General features: G+C 38.2%; 1 protein-coding gene across 3 annotated transcripts in view; it reads left to right on the top strand.

Annotated features, from left to right (window-relative positions):
* Positions 1-13,371, top strand: part of LOC111862988 (hemocytin) — a 115,067-nt gene that overhangs the window by 88,558 nt on the left and 13,138 nt on the right. For all 3 annotated transcript variants that reach the window (XM_023848892.2, XM_023848891.2, XM_023848893.2), the window contains 11 exons: positions 85-290; positions 1,397-1,585; positions 2,351-2,475; positions 3,681-3,803; positions 5,454-5,655; positions 6,793-6,998; positions 8,594-8,774; positions 9,150-9,274; positions 10,251-10,368; positions 11,722-11,841; positions 12,886-13,008. In XM_023848892.2, coding sequence (XP_023704660.1) covers positions 85-290; positions 1,397-1,585; positions 2,351-2,475; positions 3,681-3,803; positions 5,454-5,655; positions 6,793-6,998; positions 8,594-8,774; positions 9,150-9,274; positions 10,251-10,368; positions 11,722-11,841; positions 12,886-13,008 — 1,718 coding nt within the window. The remainder of the gene's footprint in view (positions 1-84; positions 291-1,396; positions 1,586-2,350; positions 2,476-3,680; positions 3,804-5,453; positions 5,656-6,792; positions 6,999-8,593; positions 8,775-9,149; positions 9,275-10,250; positions 10,369-11,721; positions 11,842-12,885; positions 13,009-13,371) is intronic.

Below are 13,371 nucleotides of genomic sequence, written 5' to 3'. Positions count from 1 at the left end.
ATAATCATATTTAACACACCATCATGAAACTGAGGCCCTTTGTTGCTTTCTCCAGAAGCAGCGCTGAAATCTTTGTCATTACAGAGAGCCACTGTTCGCACAGTGTGGAGGAGTAGTGAGTGTGGAGGAATATATTTCTCACTGCATCGAGACAGCGTGCTCATGTCTGCAGGCTACCAGATCTACAGAGGCCGGCTGCCGATGTCAGGCTCTTCTTGGTTTTGTAACTCAGTGCACTGCTGCTGACCCGAGTGTCGATCTCTCCTCATGGCGTGTGCAGCATGATTGCCGTAAGTATACAGATATTCATCCGACAGCATCATTATTTTCATAATTGATATACTGATAGTTACTTCCAAGTAACCACTCGTACACCAATCACTAGTAAATACTAAACCACAGAATGTGTTGTAACATATGTAATATTTGATGCATAGGTATCATTAGGGCTATTCATGGGGTGAGACAGTTATAAAATTTGCATATAGATTTTCTTCAATTTGTTTCTGAATGTTTTTACATGTTGCCCTTGAGATGTGGGTCTCTGTACTGAACACACAGAAGGTGCCACATTTAAATATGATTTAAATCTTTGGTATTAATTGTTGTCTTATTTCCTTCTTTTTTTTACATTTGATTTTTGCTAAAAATCCAGATGCCTACCTAACCACCTCTTCCACTCAGCACCTATGACATGAGGCTCTTATGATAGTGATAACACTCTTCTATGATGTGATACCATGTAGTTTGGTAGACAGGTACAAATGTTTCATAGGAACCTACTGCTTCCATCTGTGGCATAGAATGAATGAATGAATGAATAAACAAAGAAACAAACAAAGAAACAAACATTACTTACTTACTTACTTACTTATGGAGCTGAGCCCTTCTTGAGGAGAAGCCAAATCTGCAGCTACTCAAGAATTTCCCAGCATTTTATGGAACCCAAAGGTTCATTACCATGTTCACAAGAGCCCTCCACTGGTCCCTATCGTGAGCCAGCACAATCCAATCCATCCCATCCCATCCTATCTCTATGATCCATTTTAATACTGTCCACCCACCTACACCTTGGTCTTCTCAGTGGCCTCTTTCCTTCTGGCTTTCCCACCAATGTCCTATATGCATTCCTTTTGTCCCCCATTGGTGCTACATGCCCTGCCCACCTCATCCTCCGTGACTTGATCATTCTAATTATACTTGGAGAAGAGTACAAGTTATGAAGCTCCTCATTATGCAGTTTTCTTCAACCTCCTGTCACTTCATGTCTCTTCGGTCCAAATATTCTCCTCAACACCCTCTTCTCACACACACACACACACACATATATATATATACAAATTACAGAACTGAACTCTTTATCAGTGTCAGATTTCAACGTTCATTTCTCTTTCAGCGGCATTCTGCCCACCTCCACTTGTGTACCACGATTGTTTCCAGCAGGAGTGTGAGCGAAGTTGCAGCAGCATGAAGGATGGATCTCAGTGCCCCTTTATGTCTGGTACTTGCATTCCAGGCTGCTTCTGTCCAGATGGCTTAGTGCGGAAAGGAGACAAGTGTGTGAAGCCCAGTGAATGCCGTGACTGTGAGTAAAGCACACAATCTGTATGTACTGCATTGTCTCTTTGCTCCATTACCATCATTCCTACAAGTGTATCCGTGAAGGCTGTTATGAAACAGAATCTTACCATTCTGTTCTCAAAGGTTCTGACATTTTATATTACTGTCAGGGTTTCTGGATTTCTGGATTCTTCATTGTTTAGCACCCGTATTCTAAATAAAACACATTTTGGAAACTGAATCTATTTCCATTCTCAGATGAAAGGGTGAGGTGATACCTACCCAGTTGGTTTCGTTGACGAAGAATGTTAACGTTATATTCTATCAGAGTACTAGATGGTGGACAAAATCCAGAGACTTAGTAATCCTGGGAATCATTCCGTGTTTTAGAGGTCTTCTAAAGCTTCTTATGCATCTGAATCCTGTTAGTGGGTTATTTTGTGAAGCTGTCAACATCGAGACACATAGCAGCAAATGGAAAGATGATTGTTGAAGGATAAATTGAAAAGGATTTGGAATGAATTAGTTATAGCCTAATTGAGGTGCAATCCAGTATTTGCAAGGAGAGGCTGAGGAGAACCATGAGAAACCTCAGTTAACGTAGCTGATGTCTCAGCCAAGTTTTGAACTGAGCACGTCCCAAATATAAATTTAGAACATTACTACTAGACCACCATACTCAGTTAGTTGAAATTGAAATTTATTTGTGAATCCTCTCAGAAATTCTCTCACAACGCAGCGCCTCATTGTAAGATACTGGATACTTCACTATGATGTGTTGTTACTTCAGGTGTGTGCGATGGATTTGGTGATCCTCAGTACCTGACATTTGATCGTTCGAACTACACATTTAATGGAAACTGTACTTACGTTGCTGCAAGAGATATTAATCCACATGGAAAACATACCTTTCAGGTTGGTTCTTTCTTTTGTCTAATCTTATTCATATTAATTGTCTCAAAGCATTTTTCTAGATTTCCTGAAATTAATTTAAAGAAAGACAAAATATGCATAGAATTGTGTCTCTCTAATGGAATATCCACTGATAATTTAATGGGGAAATCTGACAGTTCCCATCTCTAAGTGTCATGTCCACAGATAACCCTTACATTGATTCACTCGTATGCATTGTAGCCCTCTGGGGACACTTTTGAAATTACAGTTTCACAGAATACGAACATTATGGATTTTGGAAAGTTTTGGAGACACGACATGATACAGTAAGTGTTACTACTGTGCAGTGTAAAGGTACTTCTGGTGGGGGGTGGGAGGTTGACAACAGTACTGCAATAATAAGTGATGATGCTGTAATAGCAACTGAATTCTTGAAAGCTTTTAATTTCTATGATTTTACTCACCACTTATATTGAAATTATTATATAAATTATATTAAAGTAATTTTTATCCAGTGCAGGGCTCTTCTGAACACAGTAATGAACCTTTGGGTTCCATAAAATGCTGTGAAGTTCTTGAGTAGCTGCACAGTTGGTGGCTTCTCAAGAAGGGCTCAGCTCCACGAATGAGTGATTTGTTTTTTGTTTGGTACTTCTCAGAAGTACTCACCTCCAGCTAGTGCAGAGGTCAAGAAAATGTGGCTCTATACATCCACTCCCACATATGCCTTCATGGCAAAGTGGTTTAATTAGTTAAGCACAGGGACAACTTTGCCTTACTTCTCAGAAATTAAAGCAATTCAAAGCTGCTTCGCTTTTCAAGTTGATACAGCATCTGTGTGTGTGTGTATATATATATAAAAAACTCTAAAGTTTACTCTTCTGTTATGATGTGTGTTAACAAGTATAAAGAAATGGGATTAGAAAAGGATGGGAATGGAAGGTAGGCTTCAGTTGATATTACAGTGTCCACCTATGCCAGAAAATTCATCTAGCAGAACCAGAAATTGCATATTGTTCTCATATCAAGCTTAATGTCTTAGTATAAACATATCTGTTTTCCTTTTTCTTCAGAACTTTTCAAAGTTATTGAGGTTAGGTATGTTTGATGAAGTTTGATCTTAATAATTATCTGTTGAAATTTCAACAGGATACTTGTTAAATAAGACCCATAGTCCTGTTTTCATTATTTTCATTGTCAGCCTTGAATTTGTTGTTCTGTTGCAGGTTCTGGTAACCAATGTCCAGTGCAAAGATGAGCCAATTTCAACATGCACGAAGGGTGTGGTAATTGAGTACCAAGGGCATAGAGTTCATGTTCAGAGGAAAGAAGGAGATAAAACACATGAGGTATATATATTAATTGCATTAATTTGTATTATCATGTCGGATGTGCTGGTACCTTGGTTAACTCACTCTTTGCTCATGAAGACAGTAGCAGTACGTTCCAACACTGTTAGTAAACTTCTACCAGATTATATGGCTTCATATCATAGAAGACAGTATGCTTTGTAGCATTATCATATCCCATTTATTTATTTATGTCAGCAGTACTTACTTTCACAATTTTTTTTTATTATATTTCATCCAAATACAAGCCCATTATGTGAGATGTGAAGTTCTTATGGCAATGAGTGCCAAGATTATGGTCTTCTTGAATGCAAACATGTCCAAAAACAGGGTTAGATATGGGTAGATACCATCTGCTTGGTTCCAAAGCTGCTTTCATGGAGCTGTTTCCAGTGCCTAAAGCAGGCCTGGAAATGGGAGTAGATGCAGGTAAATGCATTTGATAATTTCCTTTTAATATGTGTTGTTCAGTCCCCTGGGCCTTTATGGTGATCTGGAATGTCCACCTAATTTTGCCCTGTAATATGTACCTAGCTCTGAAAACCTATTACCATCCCTGGATGGGACATTTGTACCCATGTACAAAACTACACAGTGTAACATCCTAAACATCTTTTATCTTGACAGGTATTTTAACTCAATCAGTTGAGGGATATGGGCTTAATATTCAGTATTTGGTTCCCATATGGACATTGCAATTCTTTTTGATGTATTAAACTTCAGTAAAGGTAAAGGAAAAGTCCCTGTGCTTAACTAATTAAGCACTATGCCATGAAGACATGTGGGGGTGTGGATCATTTATCATTTATTATCATTCAACAATCCATACATACAGGTATTACAACCATTTGGATAAGAAAATTGTCAGTTTTACATCTAATTCTTGTACATATCTTTACAGTATACACTGTACCACCCTAATATAGGGAGTTTGTCATCTAAATAATATTATATAAATCTAGTTACCATTAATTTCATTGTCTTTACACAAATACAACAAATTAATCATCGAAGTTTTCTTGACCTTGGTACTAGTTGGAGGTGAGTGGTCAGCTTCATGCCTTGTCGCTTTACTGCCAGGGAAAGAGTCTCCGGTACCCATTGGATAGGAGAGTGGGTCGGCCCCAGAAGTGGTCTGGACAACGTGGAGAGGAGAAAAATCTCACACCCACCAGGACTTGAATTTTGAGCCCTTGGTTGTCTAGCTCATAGCCAGTCACTGTACTGACTGTGCCATCCTGGCTCCCAGCCACACTATGGTCCCGTGGTCAACTCAGCCTCTAACAGAAATGAGTACCAGGGATATTCTTGGAGGTAAAGAGAGGGTGGTGTGTGAGGCTGAGAACCTCAGTGTCAATTGTGAGCCAACTGTCAAGAAAATGTGGGAGCCTCGATGTCTGACAACCCTATGGGCCTTCACGGCCTGTTACAGGGATAGCTTTACATTTTTAATTTTTATCTTAGTGGAAACACGTTGCATGTCTGTAACAAAGACAAAGGTTAACCTATGTTGGGAAATAATCACTGTTTCTTCTAAGAATCATACAAAATTCATAAATATGAGTACATTCTCTGGAAGAAATGAAGGAACAACTTTACCTTTTAATGAACTGTATCAGAATGAATGTTGACATCTCTTTTTCTTTTCAGCTGGAAGCTTCTGTTGATGGAAACATCATAAATAAATTCCCATTGATTAATGACTGGATGCAGATGGAACAAGTGCGGGGAATGGAAGTGACTGTGCTAATACCTGAGATTCAGCTGGAAGTTTCATACTTTTACCATAACTTTGCATTTGTTGTGCGTCTTCCCTCACATACTTACGGAAATATGACAGAAGGACTTTGTGGTAAGTAAAAACATATTTTAAATTAATGTCTGATACTTTGGTAACAGAATATAGGTAATTCAGAATATCTGAGTAGATCTGATTCAGAGATTCCAGAATGTATCTAAATTATGACAAAATATCCATAGAAGTTTAATATTGTAAAGTGGATGGCCAGAGTGTTGCTAGGCAACAGATTGGTAAATACATACGATACGTGCTTGCAACAGTGGCGCAAGGTTATGCCCCATGCTTCTAGGCAATGGCCCAGTAAACAGACTTCTGTGCAGGCATAATGACATCACACTGCAAAAGTATGAACTATCACAGGACTTGTTTTCTGTGTTATCCAAGTGGAACCTATATAACAAATATCAGTTTAAGGGTCGAATACCTCCACCGTGACCCTGTGAGTTGTAGGAGGCGACAAAAAGGGAAGTCTCAAATCTGAGTCAGTAAAACCCAAGGGACTCATACCCGAGAAAGACTGCACTGGTGAGGGCCAGCAGCATGTACAAAAGACAAACCTGTCCTCTTCTCAGAGAGGGCGCCCCACAAAAACAAGACTGTATCTGTCGAACAGTAATAAATATCTGATCATGAGCCCCAGATGAGGCTCGACACCAAGACTTACTAACTGACTGACTGACCGTCAGTTGCAATGTGACTTTTACTTTGGTTAAATCAGAGTTTGTGGAGAGTTAAGGAGAGCTCAAGGAATTTGAGAGACTAGTGCAGAGAGCTTATAGAGAAGTGAATGCAATGACATTCAATTGAGTTGTAAGCCGAGAGATCGAATTGGAACCAGGAGTACAGAAGAATACTGGAGGTTGGCCTGTGAAGAATTTGCGTGTGAATTAGAAGACTTCATGAGTGTTGTTTTGCAATGAATTATGAAGTTTGTGTAAATCAGTGATAGCGCTGTATTGCCTGTAATTTAAGTGTGATTAAGAGAGATTGTAACCAAAGTGACAATAAATCCAATCATCCGAACTAAGACCCATCATTTCATCACGTGTACCACCCTACACGTGACAATATATCTGCTTCTGTCAAAATAGCTAACATTGAATTTGCTGATGGTTTAATTTTTACTCCAGTTCCTAAGAGAAGTATCCATTTTATGTGAACTTATTAATCTCGTTTCATTACACACAGGTAACTGCAACAATGACAACAAGGATGATTTCATGACAAAGTATGGAACAGTTACCAAAGATACGGATGAATTTGGTAAGAGCTGGCTTCATCAACTACCATCAGAAACAGGGTGTACTGTGATTCCTGAACCTGGTGCGTGCATGCCACTACATCCTGATAAGGATCCGTGTTTCAAGATTTTGGATGAAGAGAGATTTGGAGGGGTGAGTTATTACATAAATCTTGTCATTATAAAATTATTGTGTTGGGCATTAAGTATATAGTTTAAGTATTGAAACTGCATGATATTTTGGAGGCAGGTTCTGGTTCTATCATCAGGTGTAAAACGGGAAAAGGATTGAACTAAGTTGGGCCCCTTAGAGCCAATCTTATTCACTGACTTGCATACTTTCTCCTTTTACACCAGGAAGAATCCTGGAACTCATTTCTGTTAGAGGCTGAGTCATCTTCAGGGCCATAGTGCGGCTGGAAGGATTAGCTCAATTGAAAAATCCAATGATCTCATCGGGAATCAAACCTGCGACCTTCTGGCTTGTGGCATAGTGCCTCAACCAACTACGCTACCACGTGCCCATCCAGAAGATATGTCTTCAGAAATTAAGACTGAATTTGATGTGTGATCTGAAGTCTTGCGGATCTGCATGTAGAAAAATGAAAATATTTAATTGATTTTGACTGACTGTCATATCACTTGCTGGAAGGCCATATGAATGTGACACATTAATTAGCTGGTCTCTTTGTTTCTTGTGGCTCCATGTATGGTTTGTGGACCTTCCTGGTCTCTGCCCACTCCCTGACAAGCACTTAATATCCATTTCTGTGCTTTAGCCATCAGTGGGTCATATTGTGTTACTGCCAGTGACGGTGACCATGAGAATGATGGGCAATAGAGGGAGCCTATAGCCGAATGTTGGTGACAAAACGTGGGGCTGATGTTCTTCACATTCTGAAAGTAAACGTTATAATCTGTGAGAAGAAGAAAAAACTGCATACAGATCTAAATGTTTTTAAGAGGAAGCTCAAATTTTTTTGCTGGGCAGCACTTTCTATTCTCTTCAAGAATTTTTCGCTAATGTTGGATTGATGACTAGTTTGTTGGTTGTCTTTAGGTTTGCAATCTTTACTATTGTGTTTGCATGTTTTATATTACTGATATTTTTCTTTTGGTCTTACACATCTTTTATTGTTATGTACCTTATAATGGTTGTTATATTATCGTGACAGAGCACTGTGTAATTTTTATGTGACTTTGACATTATAATGTATTCGCTTTTATTTTTTACATGTCCAATTTTATTCACTTTAGTTATGGACGAAAATAAAGTTGAAAAAGCAGTTGGAATCTGCACTGTGTGGTGAATTGGAAAGAATTTGGAAGGAATAGGTAATGGCCTAATTAAGGTACTATCCCAGCATTTGCTTAGAGGGGCCGACGAAAACCATGATAACCTCAGTAAGGATAACTGGTGTCCTGGCCAAAATTTGAATGTAGGACCTCCCAAAAACAGGTTCAGGGCATTACTGCTAGACCAGCCTGTTCAGTATCTGACAGGGGATAAAATGGAGTATCTTTAGAAGGACAGTCCTGTGTCGTGCCCCAGATCACCAGATCCCCTAAATGTGAATGAGTGGTGACTAGATATGAAGAATTTGTATCAGAGTGTACAGCATTTGATATCAATTAAAAGGAGGAGTTCCTGCATGGCCGTTAAACGTCAAGTTTACTTATGATAATGTGCACTATACCAAAGGTAATTTCCATTTATGCTAAGTTACATGATATGTGGTGTCATTGCAGTGTCATCCTTTGGTGGATCCTTACCCATATGTGGCTGCCTGCCAGTATGACAGGTGCCACAGTACTGACAAACAGTCTTCTTCATGTCGTGACTTAGAAGCATATGCCAGAGCATGCATGCAAGCTGGACTATGTCTCAACTGGCGGACAAATGCTTCCTGTCCATATACATGTCCAGAAGGTAAGGCAGCTGTCATGCAGACCCATGATAATGTAAGAGAAATATGAGATTTTCAGTGTCTTCAATCAGCCAGAAGCTGTGGTATAGGCATTATTAAGTTATGTTCATCTGTGTTCACCTGGTTGGAACTTTGAGCCCAGTAGAAGTAGTTGAATATATATGTATAAATGTACAGTACTGTACAGTAATGTATTTCTAGTCAACTTTGTGTTTTTCTTTTAGTTATTTCTTTATTTATTGGCTTGAATAGTGTCATGTGTATTAATGAATTTCAGGTATTATTGGGCAGTAGTAGATCTGATCTCTGAACTGAGGAAATGTTATATGTGTCATGTGTTTGAATTTTTAGCTGAATGCTTTCTCATTATATGGCAGGTTTTGTGTTTCGTGCATGTGGTCTTGGCTGCCCCCAGACTTGTGACAATTACAAGAGTTTGAGAGAAGACCCTAGTTCTTGTGATCTTAGTCAAGTAGATGGCTGTTTCTGCCCAGATGGCCAGGTTAGAGACACTTCACTTATTACAGTTTGTTGAAGTCGCATATGCAGTGACATCTGTGAAATTCATGTTTTTTTTTTTATTTTGTTGAGAAAAAAATTTATTCATACTTCACTTTAATTTTACTTTATTCACCTCTGTTGTTATAGACTTTTTATGAACATTGTACTGAAAATGTGTGTGCTGATTTTAAGTGCATATAGCGAAGTCCATACAATTCTTTTAACGTTCCTTAATAATCTTTTAACTGAAATGATGTCTGTGTGACAATTCAACAGCTTGTAGCTAAAGTTTGGATCATTCAATGAATTTCTTCAGTAACAAAATGAGGGCAAACTGAGGCAACAAGACACCTGAAGTTAGTGAGAGGACTTAGAGTAACCTACTAGTTATCCAGTTTTGTGAGATATGGTGTGTCACACTGTGGAGCATATTAAGCTCACTTATCTCCTGCTGTGTGACACCATGTGGTTTGGTAGACAGATGAAGTGTTCTTGATGAAGCTGCTGCTTCCATCTTCAGTAATTTTTTATTAATTCACTTATTGGGGGGTGGAGTCCAATTGGGTCCACTCAGTACTGCAGCCACTGGTTGGCCTGTTGTAGCCTGTCCCGGGTGATTATGATGATGGAGAATTTGGTGGGATGAAGATTAGCAGGGGAAACCGAAGTACTCGGAGAAAACCCGCCCCAGCGCCACTTTGTCCACCACAAATCCCACTTGACCAGACCCGGGATCGAACCTGGGCTGCCGTGGTGGGAAGCCAGCAACTATCTGCTTGAGCTATGGCGTGGCTGTCATCTTCAGTATAGAACAGTAGAATGGGAACTCTTCTACCATGAAGCTGGAAGAAGTACTTTCCTCCAAAACGTTGGTATGTATCTAATAAACTACATGGTATCACATTCCAGAGAATTCATTTTATATTGGACTGTCCATCTCTATATACATAGAGCGAGGTAATTTTACATGTCCTCAGGTCCTCATTGATGGTGTCTGTAAAGATTTCATACATTGCTTCCCTTGTGACGAGGAAGGTCATCTTCCAGGCCAGATGTGGAATCCTGACAACTGTACAACATGCACCTGCTCAAAAGGTACAGTGAGACTGTAGATGCAGGTGAACTTTTTTTTACACACAATTTGCATCAATTAGCACATTGACAGTGGAGCATTTAAACTTATACCCATTTATGTAGCCACAGTGATATGTAGGAAGTACAGGTATCTTACTAGTGAATAGTGTGTATAACATAAATAATGTTAAACTTCCAAATGCAGTGAATTAGGATGAGTATGTTATCAAGTTCTGTTTTGTAGGGTTAGAGAGTAAATAAAGGAAGCCAGCAAGCATAAACTTCTACCATATTACACCATGCCACATTCTAGAATGTAGCATCGTTCAAGTCCTCGTGTGTTTGTAAATTATTGTGTATGACATCGTACAAATTTAAAATTTTTGGAAGTCATCATCGTTGTATGATTATTAATTATGAACTAAGGTATACTATTTAGCACAAATTTTTATTCTAGACAGCAGGTATATAAGAAAAGCAATAATTTTAGCAGTTTAACAGAATGATAGAAATCCAGTATATGGGCAATAATTGTAATATTGTAACATTTACCTATATAGAAAGTAACTCCATAGTTTGAGAACAGCTAGTAATGTTTACCTGCCTGATGATAGCTTCTGTAAGCTAAAACGTGTAGCAGGACACCATCGAGATCAATAAACTCGTACGCAGTTGTTGTGAACAAACCTTTGAGTGTTGTGTTGTGAGGGATAACAATTGCAATTGAATAAGGTAACACAACAGGAAGAAAATGAGGTATAATTGATACTTTCTTAAGAATTACATATATTTTGGAGATTCATTTCAAAACGGTATTGTAAATCAATTGTTTTCTTCTGTATCAAATTGTGCCCCTGACAGTGATTTCCCAGAAAGTCAAAACACATGAGATGTAACACAAAGTAATTTGTAAATGAAAAAGAGTTTGAAAATGTCCTTGTCATTAGTTGCAGTTAATGGTGTTAATATAACTTATACGAAGTGAAATGCAGTGGCAATGGCTTAATTTCAAGTGTGTGAAACTTTTACCAATTTAGAATTTTGGATGAAGATAATGATTGTGATGAGCTAGCTGATGTATTATAGAACAAATTTGATTATGTTTATTGAAACTGTATAAATTATGAAAGATCTCACTCACTGCTGTCTAGATTACATAAAACCTAACAAATGAAATGGCTACATAAGTCTGACAACCTTACCGCCATCTTTGAGCAGATTTTCTAGATAATGTGGAACCCTCAACGTCTCACAACCCTATGGGCCTTCACAACCTCTTACAGGGATAGCTTTACTTTTTTTTTTGCTTTTTTACTATGAAAATGTAACAAGGTACAAGGTGAAGGTTATTTTGAGTAAGTACTTCTGTTCCAGATGGAAAAGTAGCATGTTTGAAAACTGAATGTCCAGCTGTTGAGACAGTGTGTGATAAAGAGATGACTACAGTAGCAGTTCCTGGCACAGAAGATGACTGTTGCCAAAAATATTTCTGTGGTATGTACCTCAATGCAGTATTGCTTACATATTTCTGTGCCCACAAGTATGTGAAGCTGTGTTTTGGAGGCAGTTATAAATCATGTGTTCTGCAGTCTAATTGGAAGCTGTAAATTTAGGTGAACCCTTCACAGAATTAACCTCTCTAAGGATACATGATTTTTTGTCCAGTGTAAAGTGTTTCCAATCTTATTCTTTGATCCACTTATTTTATCCATATAGTTGTGTTTTAAATGCAACACAAGTCTTGCTGTGATTATGATTTTCTGGGGTGTGACACCATGTAATTTAGTACCTAGGTACTAATTATGTTTCAAGGGAATCTCCTACCTTCGTCTTCAGGGTTAAAGCTATCCTTCTTCACTAAAGGTGGAGGCAGGAGGTTGCTCTGAAACATTGGTACCTACCCTTAGTTACACTTTCTGCTATCCAGAAAGATATTCCATATTCTGCTGTAAAATATTCAATAAATTGCCACCTAGTATATCTAGAATAAAAAATATTAAGACCTTTTTTTAAGTCTGCTTTAAGGAATTATCTTCTCACACATGTTTTTTGTTCTACAGAAGATTTTATATCAAAATATTGATTCCTTTGTATATTTTTTTATAATATTCAGCTTTTGTAGTCTTTTGTATTGCCTACTTTTTAAGCACTTATATTTTGTTATAGGAGAGACTGTACTTACTTTGTCATTAATTAATGAAGTTTGTATATATCTGTGTATCTGCCAGACTACATGGTGTCAATTCTCAGAATAATGTAATGTTAATATTTACTGCTGTGAGAACGTAGTTTTTACTTGGTGCAACAGAACTCTGTTTCACCATTAACTGCCAGAGTGATTGAGGCATTTTTTCTAGCAGTACTCTACATTTTTGTTTCCTACTGAAAGAAATCAGGGCTTATTGTTTGCACCAACTGGCATGTGTTTAATGATTGATTGTATTTTACAACTGACCTATGTGTTCTTGACGTTCACATTTTTATGAAAAAAAAAGTTACTGTTGTCAAGTGGCACAGCTTTTCAATATGTGATTGCAGTTCTATCACCAACAGCAGAACCCACAGAAGTGCCATGCCCTGAGTTCCAAATACCACTGTGTCATGATGATCAGCATGTACAGAGCACCACTAATACTCATGGCTGCACTGAGTTTGTTTGTGGTGAGTCACGTAATTTAATTTTCATGTTTCAAGTTTAAAGTTTCACTTTAGTCCATGTAATTAACAGATTCTGTTGTGTTCAAACTTGATGATCGAATATCGCCAACAAAAAGCCTATCATTGAACTTCAGCATGGATGAATCCAATTAGTAGACATTGTACATATTATAGTGACAAAATGTGTAACTTTGGCTTTCAGGACTTAGCCACATCACACGCTGAAGCTGCATCAAAGCTTTACAAAGTGCCTTGCAGTCACCATCTCCACAGTGAATGAGGTGGAAGGGTCTTGCAGTCTGAGTAAGGGTGGGGTTCATGTGGTTAAATAGAAAATTAGAGAGAGAACCTTCTGCTTTACCACAT

This window comes from Cryptotermes secundus, unplaced genomic scaffold (genome assembly GCF_002891405.2).
Source record: "Cryptotermes secundus unplaced genomic scaffold, Csec_1.0 scaffold1016, whole genome shotgun sequence".
Lineage (NCBI taxonomy): Eukaryota > Metazoa > Arthropoda > Insecta > Blattodea > Kalotermitidae > Cryptotermes > Cryptotermes secundus.
This window is presented reverse-complemented; position numbering and strand designations above follow the sequence as displayed.